Source organism: Ambystoma mexicanum, chromosome 1q, assembly GCF_040938575.1.
Source record: "Ambystoma mexicanum isolate Mex_15411 chromosome 1q, UKY_AmexF1_1, whole genome shotgun sequence".
NCBI lineage: Eukaryota > Metazoa > Chordata > Amphibia > Caudata > Ambystomatidae > Ambystoma > Ambystoma mexicanum.
The window spans coordinates 1,352,592,134-1,352,617,116 of record NC_090922.1 but is presented as its reverse complement, the minus strand read 5'-3'; the positions used below and the strand labels follow the sequence as shown (position 1 = coordinate 1,352,617,116).

At 44.0% G+C, this 24,983-nt stretch overlaps 1 protein-coding gene across 1 annotated transcript in view; it reads right to left on the bottom strand.

The window, feature by feature from the left end:
* FAF1 (Fas associated factor 1) overlaps positions 1-24,983 on the bottom strand; it is a 2,829,503-nt gene that overhangs the window by 1,654,013 nt on the left and 1,150,507 nt on the right. The window contains exon 9 of the mRNA XM_069642220.1: positions 6,270-6,365. Coding sequence (XP_069498321.1) covers positions 6,270-6,365 — 96 coding nt within the window. The remainder of the gene's footprint in view (positions 1-6,269; positions 6,366-24,983) is intronic.

The window sequence follows — 24,983 nt, the reverse complement described above, 5'->3', positions numbered from 1 at the left end:
ATTTCACTGTTTAAGCAATCTGGCCTTCACAGGTCAGAATATATTAATTTGCTTTAAGGCTATGAAAGATTACACAGTGGTTCATAGCTTTGTTCTCCGAATACACATGTGAAAATACAGGGTTGAATTTTCCAGGCTATGTTTAAAAGAAACTGCATGCTTTAAATCAGTTCTCACTTACCTATGAATATGCTAAAAAAGCAAGGTACATTTCACACTAAAATGCAACAGTTTTCCATTTGAAATGGATGGGCTGTTATGGAAAGACACTGCCTTCAGTATAGAAAAAGCAATTTGAAATGGCAACCCCCGCTCCCAAATCTTTCCTTCCGTGGGCTTATTAATAAGGGATTCTTGAGGCCATATCGAATTGCATTTGGGCTTTCATACCCACTTCTTGGTGTCTCTCTTTAGGCACATAATCAGCAGGGCCTCTCGCCACTTCCAGGTACTCACCTAGTCAGCTAGGCCAACCGGTCTCTACTTACAAGGAGTCCCAGGGAATCTAAAAACATTTTAATTTCTGCTCAGTTCTGCATTTCAAATTAAAGATTCATTTTAGCAGCTGATTCGGCCTCCTAGGGTTGAAGACCTCAATTATCTAAAAGCACTTCATGGTCAGCCAGTGTTCAAAACAGTTCAAGACCTAAGGGAAGCTTCTCTCATGTATTGTTACGGAAACCAGAAACTTCCCAGCTATTCTGTACTGTTACGTGGTCTTGTCCTCCATGATTGCTGGCTATTTTACATTGCCTGCATCCCTGCTGTGTTTGTTCTCTTCTTCTAGGTTCTCTGGTCGATTGTTCTGGTTTTTGAAGTTTTTGTTGTTCATGGTTGTTTGCTTACATTGTACTGGCTGCATCCCTGCTGTTTGCTTCCTTACTTCTAGGTTCCCTAAATTATCGTTCAGTTCTTCTCGTTTCTCCTTGCTGATTTTCTGTCATTGTTCTGTCCTCTGTGTGCCCCTCCTCCGTGTCCCCCCGCCCTAGTGTTTCCCCCAAGCCTGCCTGCTCCCTAACTCCCCTCCCCCCCCATACTATTCCCTCTGCACACTATGGTGCTCTCTGTCTCACCTATCTTCCTCTAACTGCTTTTCTATCGACTATCCTATCCTCACCAAGTCCGGCAGTAAGAAGTTCAAAAGGGATATCCTGGTCTACAACCCAGGCCTCCCTATTGCGGATACCTACAACATTGCTTCCTCCAGACAGACCCTTACTGACATCCTCTTTGTCGTTCCCTCTGCAGGCCTACGGTCACCCAATATGGTCTCTATTCTCTCTCCTTTTTCCTCTTTACCCATTAATGGTGGCACCCGATGGGAGGCCCTCCTGGCCCCCTTCCACTCCTCCAAGACCATCATTATTGTTTACCCAAACAGCACCGTCTTGGTCCAAGGCCCTCCGGCCAACCTCCTCCTTTTTGAAAGATGCTTCCAGCGCCTTATCAACTTCCTTTCTTCTCCTGCTGTCCCTTCTTACCCCCTTCAGGCTACTCTGGCTCCCCCATCCACTGTCACCTCTATGGCTGCCTCTGCAACTTCTCTGGCCAAGCTGGTGCCTCCTTCCTCTGCCACCCTTCTGGCACACACCTCCCCTTTTTGGCTATCTTGCTCTCTTCTCCTTTCTCCCCTACCTATCCTCAGGCACCTTCATCACTTTTGCAGGGCGTACCTCTGACCTGTACCCCTCCACGGAAGTCCTTCAAAGGGGGTAACCTGCTCCACATTGCTACTCTCAACTCTCGTTCAGCTGTCAAACACTCTAGACATCTACCATCTCCTGGATGTACTCGGTCTAACCGAGATGTGGTTCATGGCCAGCTCCGTCACAAGGTTTGACACTCTCCTTCCTGATGACTATAAGATCCTCTCTGTGCCCAGAACCAACCGCCCCAGTGGTGGGTGTAGCCTTGATCTTCCTAAAGTACATCCCTGCTTCTATCATTCCTATGCATGACGACTACTTTGAATGCCTGGTCTGCAAGCTCTCTATCTCTCCTGGCCTTTCTCTCACTGTGGCCACCATCTACTAGCCACCAGGCCAGGTAGCCTCCTTCCACTGAGTGAGCGGTCCTCTTCCTCCCTCCTTGCCTTTACCTCTCAACTTCTCCCCTCAGAAACCTTAACATCCTCTTGGATGCTTCTTGTCCATCTGCAGGACTATAGCAACCTCTGTGACTCTCTCTCTATAGTCTTCCCTCTGGCCCGACTCACTCTGCAGGGCACACCCTGGATGTTCTGATCTCCTCAGACCTCCCCTCTCACCACTCCTCTCTCCTGGAGTGATCACTTTCTCCTCCGCCCCCCCCCCCTCTCTACCGCTCAGACCAAGCCGACTCCAGCACTGCCACCTGACTTTCTCGGTCATGCGACCCATGAAGCGGGTGTCAGTGAGGCTTTAGCCGATACTTTCTCTCCTCCTTCTGCACTTTTGGATGACTCGCATCCTGACACAGCCCTTTCTGAACTTCATCTTTCTATTGCCGACACTGTTGATGTACTTGCCCCCGTCATGAGGATCCGCTTGAAGTCCAAATCCAAGTGCAACTCTTGGTACAACTCCAACCTTGTCACCCTCAAACGCAAGTGCAGGGTGGCTGAGAGGAAGTGGAGGGCTACAGGTGTACCCTCCGACAAACTGGCCTGCCTCCTGCTCTAAAGGCAGTACATACTCTGACATACTGTCCCCACCAAGAATAGAGCACACAGCCAAGCCCACGTCTCTGCAGCATCTAACAACTCAGCCAACATCTTCAAAAATCTGCAAGGAGCTGGGTAATCCTGCTGCAGTCTCTACCTCTCCTGTTCCCTCCCAGGCACCCTGCACTGCTTTAGCTTCTCATTTCATCACTAAAACTAAAGACATCTTGACCACCCTCTCTTTCCTCCTCTGCAACTCCTGGCCGGCCTCTGGCCGCCTCTCCTCCTTCCTTCTCTTCCTTTCCCTTGTTCACCCCTGATGAGGTTTCTAGACAAGTCCGATCCATGAAAGCCTTGTCAAAACAGGTTCTTCCTTGTTCATCCAGAACCATCAAGGACCACATCTACACCCTTGCTCCAGCCTTGGACCCCCATTTCTGTAATCACTTTTTTGCCACAGAAACCTTCCTTTCTCCTTCCCCGAAGCACTCCCTTGTGCACCCCCTCCTAAAGAAGCACTTTGATGACCCTTCCTCTCTGGCTAACAATCGCCCAATCTCCATCCTTTCTTTTCTGGGCAAACTCTTGAAAAAGCAGGCCATCTTCCAGCTTAACCTTCACACTGAATCAGTTGGTTGTCTCAATGACCATCAGAGTCTGGCTTCAGAGCGTCCAGAATCACAGACACTGCTATCCTGAATATCTGGGAAGACATACTCTCTAACCTTGAGTCTAACCGTCCTTTTGTCCTCATTCTCCTCACTCTCTCTTCTGCTTTTGGTACGGTCAACCATGCCACCCTGCTCAATCGCCTCCGCGATAACCTGGATATCACTGATCAGGGTCTGGCCTGGCTGGCTGACCTTTCTCACTGATCGACCCTCTCAGGTCCATCTGGCGTCTCTCCTCTCTTCCATCTCTCTCTCTACCTGTGGTGTTCCCCAGGGTTCTAACCTTTCTCCCTGGCTGTTCAACCAATACATAGCACATCTTGCCCACTGCATTGCTGCTCTTTGCTCCACTTTTCAGTCTTATGCGGAGGACACCCAGCGCGCTTTCAGGATCCTCTCGGTCACCACTACTCCTCCTCTCATTCCAGATTGTCTGTCCGCAATTTAGGAGTGTTGTGCCACCAATGATCTCTGCCTTAATGCCAGTAAGACAGAGATCCTCATCATTGTAACACCAGCTCCCTCCTTTGCTCTGTCGCTCTCTGGCTGCCCACTCTAGACACTCTTCCTGCTCCTACCTGTGTAGCTCAGAACCTTAGTGTCATCTTCGACTCCACACTCTCCTCCTCTCCTCACATCTCTGATGTTTCTAAGAAGTCAAACTATAAGCTGCGCCTTCTCAGAGGTATTCTTTCTTTCCTCACTTTCCCCCAGAAGCTCACTGTCTCCAGAGCTCTGGTCCTCTCTAGGCTGGACTACTGCAACAGCCTCTTTCTAAATCTTCCGGCCTCTACTCTGTCCTCTACAACTTATCCAGAACAAGACTTGGCTTTGGCCTGAAGCCTAGGGATCAAATCTCTCCAGCTCTGAAATCTCTTCATTGGCTCCCAGTGGCGGCAAGAATCAAGTTTAAGACCCTCTGCATTGTTCACAAGACGTTCTGGGGTCTGGGACCACACTACCTCCAACTCTCTCTTCCTACACATCTCCCTTCTCGAGCTCTCTGCTCATCCACCTCCAACTCTCTGGGGGTCAGTCGCTTTTACAAGCAGAGAGTTGGGGGCAGATCTCTTTCTTCGGCTGGGGAGTCCCTCTGGAACAGCCTCCCTGTCTCGCTGAAACTTGAGCAGAACCATCTCTGGTTCTGGGAACCACCTCATGCCCTTCCTCTTCGGTTCCGCTTTCTCTCTTCCTCTACCCTGCTGATGACCAGTCTGCTCCATACACCGGTCACGTGGACACCCTCTGAACTTGGGCCCAGGTCCCTGCCCAGTTGCACCTCGTACTGCCTCTTGGCTCCCCCAGCACTTGTGGTCTGTATCTGTAACCCTACAGTCACTTCTCTCTGCCACTATGAGCCACGCGTTGGCTGCAACTTTGATTACCTGCACTTCGCCATCCCTCCCACCCCCCCTCGGCACGTTTCCCCTTCCGCTTCCCTGCAGTTGAATGATCTGAATGATACAAGGCCTAGTAAGATTGTTGTTCTTGTCCTCCCTCGGTTTCCCCCTCCTTGTCTTGTCACTCCTAGAAACACTTATGTAGAGGCGCGTTATAAATGCCATATATCATACCATACCATGTTGCCACCGTTCCGAATGAACTGGGTCTGACCACAAACTGAATTTCCTTGAAATGTATATAGATGTATTTGTTGGGTACTTTGCTCTAGAGAGAAGCATTTCTTTGTGGTTGCATCCCGTTTATCACTGGTCTTGATCTGCAAGATGGCTGCCTTGACACTTATTCTGGACACCCTCAATTCTTGTTTTCCAGTGCAATGGGAGTTCAATTAACTGATGAGTTACTGAAAAACAAGTTTAGGCGAGCACATTTAGTTATCAAGACGTGTGTAATATGCATATATCCCATTCCTGTATAACTCCTAATACACAAATTTGTTTCTGGTGCGTTTAAAGTATGGAGGACTTCATTTACTGTTACACCACAGAAATGTCTCTTCCCCTACATGTATGTATAAAATAACACTGCTCTTGGTAAATCTATGACAGTAAGAAAAGGAAAAATTCACATTCAATCTCTCCAGTCACATATCCTGAACGAGATGCACATTACATAATAGAAAATATGTAAAGTTTGACATCTATGTAAAAAGAGATCCGAGTTTGACATCAGATTTTCTATATTTGTATGTATAATGCTGTGCTTTAATTCAAACAGCATAGCAACATTTTCCAGGTGATGTGCAAAACAGAACACTTGTCTCACTGATGTAGTTTTGCTCATCTGTATCAGACATGGGGTTCATCATTCTTGAATACATTCTTTATAGGACGTACACCATTTTGTATGCAATAGTATAGTCTCCCAGAATGTGTCATCTGTGTATCAGAGGCTCAGCATTTCTTGTTTGTAGTTCAAGAACAAGGTACACCATACAGCAAGATATCATACATGCATGCATGCAGCAAGGTATCAGTACCTTGGATTTTAGTTCAGGATATAATATCCCACGTCTATTAAATTTACCCTGATAATCTGCATGAGACAATGTTGGGATATTTCCATCACAAGTAATGACACTGCACTTGTATTTATACAGTGTTGATGTTTATGTGCCAGGAGGTTAATGGAGGGGAGGGGAGGGATCTTTGCTTTGGGACAAGTTTCAAGTTACAGGGGAACCAATGCTTACAGAACATTGCTCGTTAGCTCCTCGTGATGATCAGGGATTTTTGTAACAATATTAAACTAGTAAAAACATTATCCATAAATAAACTATTCATAATGTGAGTGTGTAAAAAGTATATTATGAGATTTATTTTTAATGAACAAGGTAGCTTGGTGCATTCACATTGTTTTTTGTGGGTATTTTTGTATTCAACATTTAAGTTATATAGCAAAAAGTGTTGTAACTATACTAGGTGGAAATATATGGAGGGGATGCAGGGGAGACATTTTTCAGGAAAAAATATGAAGAACTGTTGCATTCTTACCTCCGCCACATGCACTCTTGTCAGGATAGGCGAAGATCGCCTGCCCACTGTCAGCCGATGGCATGGGTAAGTAAGGCCTGAGGCAGCCAAAGTTGTCTGAAAAAGAAAAACGTGCAATGTTCATTAGATGCAATTATCCTTTTTAACAAAATCACTGTCTGAGACCCCCTAAATTGTATTGCTAAATGCAATATAAGAGGTTACTGTTTTCAAAAGGGAAAAGCAAGATTGAATGAAAAAGCATTAGCAAAGACAACAGTTCAATAGATATCGAAAAGCGAGTTACTGCCCAACAAAGTGGATGGCAACTATTCACTTGTTCATTAGTAATGTTATGTGTATGCACACACTAATGTACACTTCAGAATCAAAATGAAAAACTGGCTACTCTCCAACAATGACCCTTAGAGGGCCCAACCTTTTACCATGAATATATGTAACTATATGTTTCTGCGCTTAACTATACCTTCCTTTCCTGCTTTGCCTTCTTTGTAAATTACTCTGAATAACCTTGTAATCACTATTCTACATCCCGTTCGATACTTGATTGTATAGTTTATTTTTTACCTTGTAACTAGGATATTGTACTGTACAGTTCATCTTTGCCTGTGTGACTAAGAAATTTGTATCATCTTGTACTGTGCCCCGTTACCTTTGGGTGAGGCGGGCATTATAAATAAACAAACACGCTTTCAGAAGTAATTACTTAGTAACTAGGGCATATGTAATAACTATGCTGAAATGTGTTTTGAGATAGTGATGTGAACACTGCTTTGCAAGGAACGAGAATTGCTTAGTTTGGTGGCAACGCACAACAGAGATCAACTTTCCAGAAGTGCAGCAGCACTTCTTGTAGACAGGTTTGACCAATAATGAACTTTACGGTACTACTTTCCTGTGCACAATCTGCACTTAGCATTTAAATGTTCACTTATACTAACAAGTTGAACAAGTTACTTACCTTCAGTAATGTTCAAATGGATACAGCCTGCATCCCATATATAGCTCATTCAATTAAATAACATGCATGTGCAAAACTGGTCCATAAATGTTCTGTACCCTCAAGGGTATACACTGTGGTCTACGCAGACTCCAAACACAGCATCACTGACAGCAACATTATCAGCCTTGACATCACAGGTATATAAAGGGAGCCACACAAGCCCATGACTTCAGTTAAGTCAATTTCTCTGCTCACAGACCAAATAACAGAAGAACTGCCACAATTGTAGAGCTCAGCAAGATGGGTAAGATGTGAAGGGAGGATAGCTCAGGGGCAACGTGCTCGCCCTGGAAGCAAGACGAATTGAGCAACACAGATTCGATCCCCGGGTCCGCGCTTAGAAAAGTCTGGGTGTGGAGCGCGTTATAAATACCCTATCATATCATATTAAGGCCGACACTCTGTGGAGGAACTATTTATCCACCAGTAACACCATTAAATAATATTTTCTTTTATTGCATACATCGCTCCCACAAATTAACCAATGGACGAGACTCCCAGAGCAGTACAGTTATGGAAGCAGCTAGTACCCAGACCTACAAAAGGAACCAGCAGAGCAGAGACCAAAATGGGTGTCATTCCAAACAAAGGAATATAGGGACTAATTTTGGTCCAAGAAAGCTCCATTTTATTGGACTGCACTTTGTTCCAGAATAAGAGCAGTGTTTCCAGTTCCCTAGGCATGGGTGTTCGCTCTAAACCAATCAACCCACACGCTTTCTGTTATGAATCAGCATCCATTGATAGACAGAGAAAGACCTTGAAACCAGACCATAATGACCATGGTTTATTAGGAGGATGAAGGAAAATTGAGCAATAAATGAGCCATAACTATCGAATGTGAGGCTTAGAGAAGAGTTAACATACAGTCTGCACTCTGAGGAAACAAGCACTTGGTTAGCACAGGCACCAGGCTTAAGGGATACAAGACGGATAACTCAGGAATAAACTTTAATGAAGCACATTTGTCCTTACAGGAAGATGATTGCTTTCAGCTATCTTGCCTAAAGATTTAAGCTCAAATATAGGGAACGTGTAAATACAAGATGCTGCTTGAAAGCATGAGCAGGACTACCTAACTTACCAAGGTTCCCCACCTCCACTAACACTCACAGAAAGCCCTTTCAGCAAAGAGATGTTCAGACTCAGATTTGCAAGATTCCGCAGGGACTGTTTATTTATTTTATTTATTTCATTTGGTTATACACCCAAACCCTTCGGTATCACAGCATAGGTTACAATAATTTTAGGCATCTTGACAGTTTTATAGGTATACAAGTGAAAAACAATTTGGTTACACATATTGACCGAAAGAAGAACAAGGGTATAATTAGACTAGTAGGTAGCATAAGTCTAGCATAAGGGGAGGCATAACTGAGTGCGTAGGTATTGAAGTGAATTGGTGGTGAGGTATTAGAATTTATTAAAAAGCCATGTTTTTAAAAGCTTCTTGAATTTCAAGAAGGAGGTTTTGTTGTATAGGTAGGTGGGTAGTTCCAAATATGCGGGGCTACTATGGAGAAGCTGGCGTTCCCTGATCTGGAGGTAGTAAAGCGTAGGATGGTAAGGTGTGTGTTGGTGCTGGATCCGAGTGTTCTGGCAGTGGTTTTACAAGAGAGGCTTTGGCAGAAGTAGATGGGGGCGTGATCTGAAATGAATTTAGGAGTGATAGTGAGAGTTTTGTCGAGTATTCTTGCTTGTACAGGAAGCCAGTGAGCTTCTCTTCTATGTTGCGATATGTGTTCTTTTCTGTTAATGCCCAGTGCTGCTCTAAGGGCTTTATTTTGGAGTAGTTGCAGTTTGTTTATATTATTTTTTGAGGTGCCTAATAGGAGGATATTGCAGTAGTCTATCATTGTTAAGATGAGAGCTCTGGCAAGTCTGAGGCAGTTTTCTGGGGATAGAAGAGGCCCGCTTAGTGTGATAAGTTTGGCTGTGTGTGCCGTAGAGGAGGCAAGTGCACTAATATGTTTATTTATAGTGAGACTGGAGTCAAGGTATACTCCTGGTGTTTTGACTTTGTGAGATATAGGGATAGGGCTACCATCTAACTATTCAAGTGTATTCTGGGCGAAGCTTGCTAAGGCGGGCTGGGGAGCAGACTATGAGGATCTCTTTTTTTTCCATTGAGGCAACGACTGTTGTTGGCCATCCAGTTTTGGATAAGAGTATATTTTGTTAATACATGCCGTGTCCTGTTCGAGGTTACCTGTGATAGGTATAAGTATTTGTGTGTCATCAGCAAAGTTTGTGTAAATTACTCCCATGGCATCTAAGGCCGCGAAGAGTAGCTTTGTGTAGGCGTTGTAGAGTGTGGGGGAGAGACAGGATCCTTGCAGTACTCCCAGTGGTACTGGGATGGGGTCAGCTGCTACGTCGCCTATGGTAACTCTAGAGGTGCGGTCAGAGAGGAAGGATTTTATCCAAGTAGTGGCTTCCTTAGAAAAATGGAAGTTGGTCTTTGGGGTTTGGCATAGATTGTCATGGTCGACTAAATTGAACGCCGCGGAGAGATCTAGTAATAGTAAAATACATAATTTACCAGAGTCCCTGATGGAGTCCATCTGGTTTTTTAGGCCCAGAATGGCTGTCTCAGTACTGTGTCTGGGGCGGAAACCCGATTGTCTGTCCCCTAGTAGGTGTTTTTTTTCTAAGTGGGTTTGTACTTGGGTGTATGCTATTTTGTCGATGATTTTGAGGAGGAATGGCACAATTGTGATCGGCCTATAGTTGGTGAGGATGGTAGAATCTAATGAAGTTTTTTGAGTAGGGGTGTAACCCAAGCTACTTTTATGGATGCTGGGATTTCACTAGAGTTGAAAGAAGCATTAACACATTTGGTAATGATGGGTGTTAGGGTAGTGGCGCAGTCTTTGACTATTTTGGCAGGGAAACCATCGCCTTTGCAGTTGGATGGTTTGAGTGATGCTATCATTTTGAGAACCTGGTCATTGGTGACTAGGGCTAAATGGAATTCGGGTACTCGGACTTCATATCTATGCCTGGTGGGTGGGGAGGATTGGCTGTGAGCTCTAAGAGCTTTTTTTACAAGGCTATTTTGTTTTGGAGTGTATTCACTTTAGAGGAAAGAGCATCCTGAATAGTGGTACACCAGGCTTTACTAGTGATGACTGGGCAGGTGTGTAAAATAGGGGATTCAAGTTCTCCGAAAATAGTGAATCATTCTTTAGTATTTGAAGCCACCTTGGAGATACGTTGGTTAAGTGATTCGGCTTTATGGATGAGTAATTTGAGTTTGTAGGTTTTGGAGAGTTGTTGAGTTTAATTTGGAGTTCTGGGGAGTGGTTTTTCCTAGATTAAATGTTCCAAGGCTCTTTTACTCCTAAATTCAATGAGTTCGTCATTGAACCAGGGGGAACTGCGGTTGGGCTTGGACAGCTTAGTTTTGAGAGGGGCTACTTCATTTATAGCTGTTTTCAGGCAGTGGTGGTAGTGATCTGAGATACAGTCCGGATTAACATTGTCGATTTGGAGTTAAGCAGGTTGGTAAGAAGAGGAGTCAGATTCTCAGGGGTGAGTTCACGTGCATTTCCTACCAGTATAGTTGCAGGTGCGCATTTCTTTTGTTATTGGGTCGGTAGCTAAATTTATGTTCAATTTGATTAAACAGTGGTCAGTCTATGGCATCTTGAGGATGTTTACTATAGATACTGTAGTATTCAGGGTGAGTATCCAATCAAGGATTCTACCTTCTGAGTGGGCAGGGGCATTTACAATGTGCGTAAATTGCATTTCTAGAAATGCATAGTGGAAGGCTGTGGCTTTGTGGTCCATTGGGTAATTGTAATCTAGATTAAGGTCTCCTAGAAGGATGTATTCAGTTTTGGGTTTGAGAAGAGGTGTAATTAGTAGAGGCAAGTCTATGTCAGGATTGTTTGAGGTGATCTGAGCTCTGTATACTATTGGGACATTAATAGTTACATTGGGGTTGATGGCTAGTTTAAGTGAAAGGAGTTTGTACCCTGGTAGGGTTTCCATTTTGCATTTCCTGAATTGAAGTGTGGTTTTGAAGAGGATTGCCACCCTACCGACTATGGCATCTTGGCGGTCTGCTAAGTACGGTATACTCAGAGGGGATGGCTAGTGTGATCTGTGGACCAGAGGCTGTATGTAGCCACGTTTCATTGAGCAATAAGAAGTCTAATTTGAGTTCTAGGATACAATCAGGTTTATCAATGGCATGGGCACCAAGGGATATACATTTAGTGATGCTCCTGATAGGGGTGACTAGTTTTGGGAGAGCATGAGATTGGGGTTGAGTCGGCCTGAAGGTGGACTGTTGTGATGCTGGGTGTTTTTTGCGGGGTTCGTTGGTGATGGTGATCCATTGGGTGGTGGCAGCAGGCTTGCCCTGAGTCACATGAGGTTTAGGCATTGCAATCATATCAGATCGTGGGGTACATACTAGTTTGTGGTATTAGGGTGATGGATGCGTGCCGAGAGTCTGGTGTTTCATGTGGAAGCAGGGTTGGTCTCGATAGGGTGGTGTTATTTAAGGTTCTGGAGGAGAGGCGTGTGCGGCGTACTCTACCTAGTAGAGGCAGGGTTTGGATGTGGGGGAGTGGTGTAAAAGGAAAGGCTGGTGTGCTGGGGAGGAATAGTGTGGGGTATGGCAGGGGGTTATGTCTAGCACAGTGTAGACCGGCAAGGCCTGTGCCAAAGTGGATAATGTACCCCTTGAGCAAGCAGTGTTGTAAGTGGTCATGGTTTCTAGGTATACAGGCATGGATTTGGTGTTGTTAGTACTAGCAGTGAGGGCCTGATGTTGTGCGTCACTGTAAAGCATGAAAATACAGCTGAGCATAATCCAGATACGTATAAAATAACAGAAATGGCTAGAGGAGCGGTGCCACCCCATTTGCTGGAACAAATGGTCTGAAATACTTTCATCTATGTTCTCATCCATTAGAGAGCCAATCTGAAAACAGAAACGTTTTTCAGGTCTATAGGTAATAACAAAAGATACAAGAACTAGTGAAAGATGACTGTTGGGCTCGCAAGCCCGAACATGTCAATCTCTTGAGCATGATGTAGCATTGTGCATGCGTGTGGAAATCCTACCCTGAGTTGTTTCAAAGGTTGAAGCAGATATGCTTTTGGACCTTATAGCTAGGGAAAAAAGTGTCCTCCTTTGTATGGATGACTGGGTTTAGTGAATAACGTGTGGGACTTTCACTGTGGTTTGAGATTGCTGTTGGTTGCACAGGGTGATCATATGTCCATGGATGAAATCGCACATTTTAATATTGACTGCGTAATGGACTTGTGCTAGTTGGCAAGCTGACAAATATGAGGCTTGTTAAAATAAATAAACAGCCTCGCACCTAACTGGAGTCCTATAACCCCCATTCACATTGTACTTTCACCGATTCCCTCCTCATCACTGCTTTTGTTGGACTCCGCTTTTACGCTCATGGTGAAGAATGCCTTAGTTAGTTCTTTTCCATATTCTGTGCTACCCAGTTCCTATTGTTGTTGTCTCACTGATGTGAATAGTAAGTCTGTTTTACATTTAAGTTGCTAAAGGGTAGAAGAACAAATTACCTACTTCTGTAATGTTCTTTCTGATGGATGTTCCTACCTGATATGACATTGGGGCCACAGTTCCACCTTTTTTTCCACTAGCACTTTGATGCTGAAGGACCGTGGCAATAAAGGTGCACTAGCTATCCACCAATTGAGGCAGGTAGAGAGAGTGGAGAGGAATCCATGGGAGGATCAGTCAGAAATAAAATGTGTTCTTATAATGGATTCCTTCATTCAACAGATTCCTCATCTTTGCTAGGCTCCCATAGCAGTACGTGGATTTTGAGGAAGGAGGAACGCGAGGCCACAACCTTATATCAGAAAACTGGAAAATCGCACTACCAAAAGAAGTACCTCTAGTAATGTTTGGTGAACGTGTGCAGCAACGCCGACATAACCAACTGGCGAACAACAATAGGGACCCCTCTCGGCGGGACATAGATGGCAGCAAGTCCTTTGGTAGAATGATCTGCGAGTCCTTCAGGAACATTCTTATCATCCAGGTCATAGCATTCAAAGATGCACAGAAGGCTCCTCCTCGACAGGGTCAATTTGGTCACAGTCCTGTCAGCACGGGCACTGCAATAACCGACAAAAAGCTGATGTACCTCAATTGAGCGACTTAGTAGCCAATGGCCCGTACTAGGTTCAGCCGATGGAATCATTACTCTGCCATGGAAGAATGGGCGGAGAAAGAAATCGGAGGAAGAACGATCTTTTGAGAGAGGGAACTCAGAGAGAGAGGGAACTCAGAGAGAGAGAGAGAGAGAGAGAGAGAGAGAGAGGGAACTCAGAGAGAGAGGGAACTCAGAGAGAGAGAGAGAGAGAGAGAGAGAGGGAACTCAGAGAGAAGGAAGGAAGGAAGGAAGGAAGGAAGGAAGGAAGGAAGGAAGGAAGGAAGGAAGGAAGGAAGGAAGGAAGGAAGGAAGGAAGGAAGGAAGGAAGGAAGGAAGGAAGGAAGGAAGGAAGGAAGGAAGGAAGGAAGGAAGGAAGGAAGGAAGGAAGGAAGGAAGGAAGGAAGGAAGGAAGGAAGGAAGGAAGGAAGGAATCATTTCCAACGTCGGCTCCTATTTGGAGGAACCCAAATAGGGAGGTTTTACAGACATCTGGAGCTCACTCGCCCATCTAGAAGATATGTTAGCCACCAGGGTGAGCAGTCTAATAGGACAAGAATTTTGGGGCTCAAACAGAGCCCCCTTAAAAAAACATTAACACTAAATTTAAGACACGCCACAAATTAGCATTGGGGGGGCACTGATTGCACAACCCCCATAAAAACTGCATTACTATCTGGATTGTGAAGAACGAGCCAAGCGCAAAGGACTTAAAAACTGTGATTGCAACCAGGTACCCCTTAACAGTTTCAATCTGCAGGCTTGTCGGGGCCAAATAGAGCAGAAATTACAGGACAGAGGAAAGGGGACATGATAAAGTGTCCAGATTCTTCTCCCGGCACAAAGCTGAGAACGTACCCCATGTACAAGCATACATTGGCTTACTGGCAGACCTCCGAGCGGAAAGGAGCAAATGCAGGACGTCGTCTGACAAGTAACACTCCTTGTATCTCAAGCCTTCGGTAAGGGATCAAGAGTAAGCGTCGGACAAAGTGGCATTATGTTTTTGGTCATAGACCTTTATCAAGATCAAATAAAGAAAGGATTGGGAGAAAATCCTACCTCACACTATCTCTAAGAGGGGTTTCCCTGCTTCGACAAGGGCATTCTGTCAGGATGTTCAGCCAAAAAGTATCCTCTGTTCAAAAACCCTAAACTGACCCTTACACGCTAAACTCAATAAAATACGCAATTCAGATTTCTGTACCCTTACAGCTTTCAAAGTTCAAAAACCACGTTCTAAGGTGTAGAAAAGAAAAGGAATAAAGTTCCACCAGGAAAAGGGGCCCTCGCTTCCCTTATATTTCTTTGGGTCTTCCACTGTCCATCCGACACTTCCGGAAAAAAATGTTCCACTAATTCACAGGGGGACGACTCTTCCCCTGCATTTCTCCTTTCATAGAATGTTTTACTTCACAGTGTCAAGGGGGTTGATTCCTCCCCTGAGTCTCCCATAAGCACACAGTTCTCATGAATGTTTCAGTCTCTCATTCTTTGGATCACAGTCATCGTTAAAGGGGTATGGTTATTTCCTTTTTCATTGATTGTTTCTGTTCCACGATTTCAAGGAGGGGTTTTGACCCTAAACTTTCTCAATCCTTTTCCTGCCCCTGGTGTACTCTACTGCAAGGGTACTTGCAGCTTTATTACTTCTCCCATTCCCTGGGTGTCAATTATCTTTCAAAGAGGTTTGGTTCTTCCCTTTTTGAATTGATGGCCACTGTTTCACAATTTCAAGGAGGCGTCTTGATCCCTGGGCTTTCTCAATCCTTTTTCTACCCCGGGTGTACTCTCCTTTCACGGCATTCGAAACTTTGTTACTTATCACTAAAAGGGTTAAGATTCTTACGTTTTTATATTGGTTAACACTATTCCACAATTTCAGGACATGTGGGTAGGTGGGTTACCCCTGACTTTTCTCACTTCTCTTCTTAACCCAGTTTTACTCTCCTTCAAGGGAATTGGACTTGGGTGCGGGTCCATGACACGAACATTGCCTGGTTTACTTTCCTGCTAGGGCTTTTTATTTACTCTTATGAGTGTGAGTTCCAGACACGTCGTTTGCCTAGTTCACGGTTTGCCTGGTCGACTATCCTGCCAGGGCTTTTCCGTTCTCCATTCACTCTCTTGCATCCAGGAAATAAAGCTTTTCAAGTATTGGTCACCGACCCCTTCTTAACATTTGTATTAACTATTCCATTTACTTTAATTAGGCTCTCACGCGCTGTCAACGGTATGCAATATTAACCCTGAAGTGCGCCGGTGTCCCTTTCGTTCTCACTGGGTTTACCGGTCTTCACTGGAGGCTTTGGCGTTCCTCGTGTCTCACTGTCTTCTTTGCACTCGGCCCACTGACTGGGAGTGCTTCCAGTTAGCTGCTTTGATTCCACTTTGCTTTCCTCTGCATTTGGCAGCTCCAGCTGCTGGTGGCAATAATGTGGCAAACTTCTTTCAGCTCAGTTTCTCTGCACGCCGTTCTCGTTACCTTCGGTGCTGCGTCCTACAGTCTGCTTGCCTTCAGTGTCTCAATCAGAGTCAAAACAACTTGAGCTCAGCATCAACATTCGCATTTTCCAAAGACTAGAATGCAGCGTTGGCTTACCGCTTCTGGTCCTCCTCATTACTCCATCCCCCTCCCTCCTATCAGTACTATACAAGGGGTAGGGGGTAAATAAGATTCTTGGCCAGGAATTCCCAATCTACATCACAATAAGCCATACAGGAATGTTGCAAAGGCACATGGATGTCATTAAGATTTAGACTGATGTGGGAGATCAGACCATACCTGTCAGAACAGGTTGCAGCAGCCTCTGCCACTGTCCATGATAAACTTGACTACTGCAACATCCTAATGGTCGGTACCTCGCTAGCAAAGCATTAAAAACGGAGCAGTGCATGCGTATGTGGTCTCGGGAAGTGAGCATACTTATCCAAAGCATATCGTAAACTACACTGGCTCCCAGTGGAGCAAAGTATCCAGCATAAGTCAAGTTAGTTGTGCACAAGCGCCTCTCTGGAAATGCACCCCCCTTGCCTCTGCTCACACTTCAAAAAAGCACCTATAAAACGCACACTGAGATCTAATAATAATGTTATGATTAATTAAATATGTGAGGCTATGAATTAGATTGTGAATTGTCAGATGAGCTTAAACCATTTATATGGCTAAAGATTACCTAAATAAGTGTGGAAAACAGAATTTTAATGAAAGGCTAAATGTTGGGGCTAACAGTGACCCCAATATTAGATCTCATTGGGAATGGTTATGCTCATGTTTACCTCCTATCCACAATAATAACAAATTAGATGACATTAAAATCAACTCATGGAATACTAGAGGTCACTCATCTCTTTCAGAGTGTGGGCTCCATTGATCTGATAGAATCTGCATCTATTGTGTTTCTTCAAGAAACGTGGTTACTGACTAAGACTTACTTTTATGGTTTTAATACATACTGTCGTGAAGCCGGTAGGGGACTTAAAGGACGTCCCTATGGGGGCCTCATAACTCTAGTCTCAAATTACATTCCCTCTAATGAATGCTTCAAGGTTGACTCCAATTCTAACGTGCTGGAGGTGGAAATACAACAAAACATATCATTAATTAATATCTATGACCCTCCCCCCACCCCCCGGGGGATGCAAATACATTTATTTCTCATTTATTTATTGCATTTATTTTTACGTCCAAACCCGGAGGTACAATGGCGTAGTTTACAGAATACTTAGTCTTAAGGTTTACATAATTAGAGTACTGTTTACAGATACATAAAGAGTTACCTATATACAAGCATTTATACAATTCTTGGCACACCCAAAGCAGTAAGATTCACGCATGTTGGTCTTGGGCAAGTTGAACAGTGGAAAGCTTGATGCAGACATGTGACTAGTGGGTGGTACAGTTCTCAATATGAAGACAATAGCAGGTGGGGTCATGTTGGATCAGATGGTGGAGGCGGATGAGAGTATATCGTGGGGTTAGAATTTGTTAAAGAGCCATGTTTTCAATAATTTCTTAAATGTGGGCTTGTTATTAATGTTTGGGGTGAGTGCGTTCCAAATTCTAGGGGCCGCTGTTGAGAAGTTGGATTTACCTGTGCTGGTACTCTGAAAGCGAGGCATGAATAGGTGGAGATGGGCATTAGATCTGAGTGTGCGATTGGTTGTTTTCTGGTTTATGCAGTGGTTGAGGTAACTTGGTGCCTGACCATACATGTGTGTGCCAGAGTGAGCGTGTTATTCTTGCTTCGATAGGGAGCCAGTGGGCTTCTCTTCTGTTGTGTGATATGTGTTCTCTTTTTATTTATGCCTAAAGCTGCTCTTAATGCTTGGTTTTGAATGAGCTGCATTTTGTTTATGTTTTGTTTGGAGGTGCCTAATAGCAGTATGTTATAATAATCAATCTTGGTTAATATAAGGGCTCTGGCAAGAGTAATGCAATTGTGTTGTGTGAGGAATGGTCTGCTTAGTGAGATAAGTTTGGCTGTGTATGAAGTGGATGATGCAAGGGCATTAACATGTTTGTACATGGGGAGGCTGGAGTCTAGATAGGCTACTAAGGTTTTTACTTGTTTGTAAATGTAATGGGGGTGCCGTCCATGTTTATTGTTGTGTATTGTGGGGGAAATTTAGTATAAGCATTGTATAGCGTTGGGGAGAGACACGAGTCTTGGGGAACTCCAAGGGGGACTGGCACGGGGTCTGCTGCTACATCTCCTATGGCTACTCTGGAGGTGCGGTCTGAGAGGAATGAATTTATCCTGAAAGTGGCATCCTTGGAGAATCTGAAGTTGTTTGACAACGTTTGGCAGAGTTTTTGATGATCTACTAAATCAAATGCCGCAGACAGGTCGAATAATAGTAGTAGGCATAGTTTACCTGATTCTCTGACCGCGTCCATATGGTTTTTTAGGTCCAGCAGAGCTGTCTTTGTGCTATGGCCTAGATGGAATCCGGACTGTCTTCCTCCCAGCAAGTGGTTGTTTTCGAGGTGGGATTGGACTTGGGTATAAGTGATTTTATCTATAACTTTGAGAAGGAGACGGTGATGATAGGGCAGCAGTTAGTCGGGATGGTGGGGTCTAAAGTGGGTTTTTTGAGGAGTGGGGTAAACCAAGCTTCTTTGATGTTGGGCGGGATAGTCTTAATGCTGAAGGAGGCATTGACAAAGTTGGTAATGGTTGTTGCTAGTATGGGAGCGCAGTCCTTGACTAGTTTTGCAGGGAAAGAGTCTCCTTTACAATTCAATGGTTTTAGTGACGCAATTATTTTAGTACTTGTTGAGTGGTTACTGTGGTGAAGTGGTATTCTGGCGTATCCGTGACATGGTCTACTGTGGGTAAGACCATAGAGTTTGATGGGGTAGCTAGTATTTCTTTTTGTAATTTAATTTTGTTTTGCAAGGTGGTTATTTTAGCGGCTAGGGCATCCTGAATGGTAGTGCACCAAGCTTTGTTCTATGACTACTTGGTGGGTGGACTGGGGTTTCTAATTCTTTTATGATGGCGAATAATTCTTTGCTACTTGAGGAGGCATTGGTGATACGCGAGTTGAGGGAATTAGCTTTCTGGGTGAACACTTCTTGTTTGGATAATTTAGAGCGTCACTGCAATTCCTTTTTGTCATCGCTGGTGGGTTTTTTTCTATAGAGATGTTCTTGTGCTCTTTTGCTTCTTCTGAGTTCTCTAAGGTCGTCATTAAACCATGTTTTGCTTCTTTTAGGCTGAGGTTGTTTGGGTTTGAGCGGGGCTACTTCATCAATAGCTGTTTTTAGGCATTCACGTTAATGCATGGCAATGGCTTCTGGTTCATGGTCCATTGGTAGAATAGTGTTCATTAATTTGTTTAGAATTGGTGTTAGATTTTAGATGGGTGGTGTGGTGGCCGCTGGAAGTGGGGGGGATAGGCGGGGTCCATCGTTATGGTGATATATGAATTTAATGAGCCAGTGGTCAGTCCAGGTCATTTCTATAGAGTCTTCTATCTGGATTGTAGAATTCAGCGTTAGAATCCAATCTAGGATACGGCCTTTAGAATGTGTTGGAGTATGGAACATTTGTTTAAATTGCATTTCTAGGAAGGCATTATGGAGTGCTGTGGCTTTATGGTCCGATCGGTCATTAAAACTGAGGTTGATATCTCCTAGAAGTATGAATTTAGTATTGTGTTTGAGTATGGGAGTGATGAACAGTGGCAGATCTAGGTCAAGGTGAGTACAAGAGCTGGGGGCTCTGTACACCAATAGCACATTGAATGTTGTTTTAGGATCGGTGGGTAGCTTGCGAGTGAGGAGTTCGTAACCTGCTAGGCTTTCAGTGTTGCATTCTCCAAGCTGGAGGATGGATTTTGCTATGACAGCGACTCCACCTCCGCTGGTCTCTTGGCGATCAGATCTGAACAGAATGTAGTTAGGAGGTAGTGCTAATGAAACTAATGGGCCTGAGGCTGTGTGAAGCCAGGTTTCTGTTAGTGCTATGAAGTCCAGATTATATTCCAAAATGAGGTCATGTATATCGATAGCATTTGTGCCTAGTGATCTGACATTAAGTAAGGCTCCTTTGAGGGGTTTTGTGTCTGGCTGGAGGAGGCTGTTGTGGGTAGTTGGCTGGGGTATCAAGCCTGGAGTTTTCAGCTGGTTGCGTTTAGTTTTGCTTTTGTGATTGGTGTATTGTAAGTGAAGATGATGGTGTGGTATAGTGGGTGGGCCCAGTGGTAGATTGGGTTTTTGGTGTCTCGCTCGAGTTATGTAGGAGAGGTTTTTGGCTGCGTTTTTTGTGGTACGGGACAAGTGTCTTATTTTTCTAGCCTCGCCTAATATGGGTCTCGTGACTGTGGTTGCCGTGTAGGTTCTTGAAGATTTGCGGAGGACGACTACACCTATAGGGGGCAATGTGATCGGAATTTTGTGTGCAGTAGATTGAGTTATGTTGAAAGCTGGAGTGTTGGGTGGGCATGGTAGTGGGTGGTGCCTAGAACAATAAATACGTGCCAGGCCTGATCCTAGTTATATGAATGTTCCTCTTGAGCAATGGGAGATGCCTGGATTGGTGAGAGAGGATTGCAAGGCATTCTGCTGATGCAGTAGTGTCTGAGGTGCTTTAATGGGGGTTTGTTGAGGAGTAAACATTGGGCAAGGGAGTAGGTAATATAACGTTAAACTTAGTAGTATAGCTAGTGGTTTAGCTGAACTGAGCTGTGTGGGCCATTTGTTTACTTTTAGCATCTGGGTTTATAAACATTATGTACACACTGTATGGCTTGTGCAAGTTGCAAGGATGTAAACAGAGTGTTGCATGTACTGTGGGGCACAGTCAGACCTGACTAGTAGAAGATTTTGTTTGCAGAAATTGTCAGGCGTAGGGCATGCTAAGGTGTAGATTGACGGCTTTGTAAGAGTAGGCAATAATAAAGTGGCAAATGTGGCAGTTAGAACGGGATAGTAATAGTTAGTGTATGTCAAGGCTTAATATTGTATACCTAGTGCGGGGGTGCTCTGATGGGTGCAGCCTATGTACGTGCTAGTCTAGATAATGGTTCTACAATTCCACATTTGCTAACAAGTGGTAGTGCACTATGAGATGCGGTGCTTAACTGAGTGCGTGCATACCTATTGGGCGGAGAGCCTACGGTGAGGTTATAATGAGAACGCTAGGTTGATGATGTATATGAAAGTGGGGTTAGGCCCACTGGGTGGTGTACAGAGGGGGGGGGTCTCTATGGGACATTCAATCAGCTATGTGGTACATACAACAATTGAGGCATAATCAATATAAAATAAGCAGGGTGGCACATATGAGTACATACTGTTATCAGTTGGGACTAGGTAATATAGTAGTTGCATCAGGCAAGATTAGATTATGTTACAAGGTATCATGGCATTGTAGGACAGCATTATACGTATTATGTAACATTACGAGGAAAACACTTTGCAAGGAGTCTGTGCAGTGAACCATGTAGTGCGCTCTTGTGGACAGTCTCTATGGGAGAGGGCACTTACCGATGAACGATCAGGTTGCTGAAGTTGGAGGCTTGGGGTGAAAGCACTGTGTGTCGGGACGACGTCCACTGGAGCAGGGGTTCTGTTGAGAGCGACGAACAGTATGGGACAGGCGGTGTGTGTGTGTGTGTGTGTGTGTGTGTGTGTGTGTGTGTGTGTGTGTGTGTGTGTGTGTGTGTGTGTGTGTGTGTGTGTGTGTGTGTGTGTGTGTGTGTGTGTGTGTGTGTGTGTGTGTGTGTGTGTGTGTGTGTGTGTGTGTGTGTGTGTGTGTGTGTGTGTGTGTGTGTGTGTGTGTGTGTGTGTGTGTGTGTGTGTGTGTGTGTGTGTGTGTGTGTGTGTGTGTGTGTGTGTGTGTGTGTGTGTGTGTGTGTGTGTGTGTGTGTGTGTGTGTGTGTGTGTGTGTGTGTGTGTGTGTGTGTGTGTGTGTGTGTGTGTGTGTGTGTGTGTGTGTGTGTGTGTGTGTGTGTGTGTGTGTGTGTCTCTTCGGGGGATGCCGGCTTACGGCTATCAGTCTCACGGTAGAATATGGTGGCCATCTTGTGCTGAGCTTCCAAAACTAAATAGTAGGACGCCGGCCCAGTTCTTCTCAAGTTGTGCCTCCGATGAGGGCGCAGTAAAGAAAAAATGTATGCAACGGCAATACCTGCAGTGCCTACTGGAAGTGGGACTGCTCCGCGGTCAGGGAGCGGCTAGCACTGCACATGCTGGAAATGCCCTGCGTGGGCTTGACAGGGTGTGCTGCTCCTGCGGCGCACCAGATGGTGAGTGCCTGCCTCGGCACACAATGCTGGTATTGGAGATCCAGCTAGGTGTGCATGAACATGCTGTGTGTGGCTATGCTGCAGATGGGAATATTAATAGAATATTAGCTGGTGACCTAAATACAAAAAATAATGACTGCTCTAAATCAGATTACATAACAAAAAGTAGAAATACATTGATGAATCAAAGGTGGACTACCTTCTTGGAGGAATTTGACCTAAAAATGGTTGATGGTATGGGAGGAGAGGAGAAAGCATGGGCATATAAATGGTCTAATGGTAGATATTTCTCTACAGTGGACTATGTATTTGCCAGCACTGTTATCCAACCGCGGTTTCACTCTTTTCTAACCAATTTTAATGATTTTAGCGATCATGCTATTGTCAGTACAAATTTTGTCTTAGGTGCGACTAAAAATAATCGCACCGATGAGATGGGGATGGTTGAAGTGAATAATGCTGGCAATAGATTGTGGTGGACAGTGAAAAATCAGGATAAGATAACAAAATGGAGTAGAGCTTTGAGATTGCAGTATAAAAGTATAGAGACAGCTGAGGAGATTGTTGAATGGATTTCATTTTGTATGCATGGCTTCACACCAATGGGAAGAATGAAGGCTATGAAATCAGGGAAGAAATTGGGTAAACCACATGATAAGATTGTGGCACTTGAGAAAAAAAAGGAAGGCCAGGCAATAAAAGAACCTGAGAAATTGAATCTGGGCTTTGATGAGGCCCAGTCCAGAAAAAGAAAAATTAGAATGGGTATCGAAATTGGAGAAAGAGATATTATGCCTCTGAAAGTAACATAGTATGGCAAAGTATGGTAAGAGTGCTCTTGGATGGGGATTTTGAGAATATGTGGGCAAAATATAAATTTGTGACAGGTGATGCCCAGGATAATCTTTTGTGTTATATCGATGGGAAAAGTTGGGTAACCTTTTTTCGTAAACAAATTGAAGGTAATGATTTTCCTCTGAAAGTAAGACCTTTATCTGAAGTTAATTTGAAGTTTGAGGACATTGTAGATATCATTAAAAAAGTGAAAACATCGAGGGTGCCCGGACCTGATGGTCTTTGTAATTTGATTATCGGGGACAACCCTGAATTTTGGGTGGATTTGTTCTTGACACTATTTTGTAAAGTCACCTCTACTGGAGTGGTAACCGAGTGCTGGAGGACATCCCATATTATTCCAGTATTTAAGAAGGGGTCTAGACTCTTACCTGAGAATTATCGTCTACTAGTATTGACGGATGTTACCAGTAAGATCTTCTCTATCCTGATCCTAAAAGAAATTAATGTTTGGATTGCCGATAAAAATATATATAGTCCTTTTCAAACTGGATTTAGGCTAGGGTGCTTGACTAATCTGAATATCTTAACTACTAACCTGCTGATTGAGGAGACAACTTCGTAGTAAGGTTTACCACTTTATATTCTATTTGTTGATTTCTGGTCAGCTTTTGACACCACTGACAGAGCAAGATTGCGTAGTAAACTGCAGACTTTGGGTATGCCTTGCCATCTAATTTATGCTTGCCAAATGATCTATAAAAGTAATACGGCTAGAGTTAGACTGAACAACTGTGGTGGCCTTAGTGACCCTGTCCTGATTATGAGGGCAGTGAGACGTCTGACTTCGGGATGATCTTTGTGGATAAGTCCAATGCCTTTCCTAAAACAGGTGATAATAAGGTTGGATGGATCGGCTATGCCAACGATCTTGTTATTATGGATAACACATATAGGAATGGTAAGAAGTGCCAAAGAAATCTGCAAGTATGCAGAGAATAATGGTCTGCAGATTAACTTAATCAAAACTCAGTTTATGGCTGTGGGGAATAAGTGCTCGAGAAGAAAGGTTATTGAAACTCAACTTGGAATGATCAGTAGTAGTGATCATTGTAGATACTTGGGGGTCGATCTCATTTCAGGAAAAAAGACAAATCCGATAGCACAAGAAAATAAGAAAACTAAGGCACTAAAGGCACTATCCATTATGGTAGCCTTAAGGATCTTTTTTTTAAAAAAATGCAGGATACTCTTTATGTGATATTTTGAATATATATGAACAAAAATTATCAGCCTCTTTTCTTCATGGATTAGGATTAGTGGGGAGAATGGGCGAACAGTTGGAAGGAGTGATATGGACGAAAGTCCTGGGGCTAAGTAATTATACACCTATGGCAGCAATCCGCCTGGAATTAGGTTTGATCTCTTTGTCAACCCAGATTGAGATTAATAGTAGATAGCAGGTGCTCTTAAATCTTTTAAGAATGCGGCAGAGAAATGGGACTGGGTCACTAGCTACGAGAAGGTAGTGAGAATGAAATCCTCGAGTGTCTTTTCACAGCTACACTTGCTATAAAGAACCTCCGATATTTGAAGATACTTCTCTCCCGGGTGACGCGTGGCATATTTTTGAATATACGATTGAACAGGTTGACGGTATTAGAAAATAACGAGAGCCTGGTTGGGCTTACTAGAGGATAAAAGATTGTGTATGTTATGTAATAAGTATTGAAACAGCGAGACATGTACTCATTTCATGCACAAAGATTAAAGAAGTCTATATATGCTATTTTAAGAAATATGCTAATGATTTGGAGGACACTACTACAGACCAATTTTGGCAGAGAATAATGTCTGGATATAATCAAGGTCTGATTAGAGCATCTCCACAGATTTGGAAGGCAGCTGAAAAATATCTCTAAGCTATATTCATTTGCTTCTAGTAGTAGATCAGGGTGTTAATTGTATTTACTCTATAGATTGAATAGTATGCTGTAT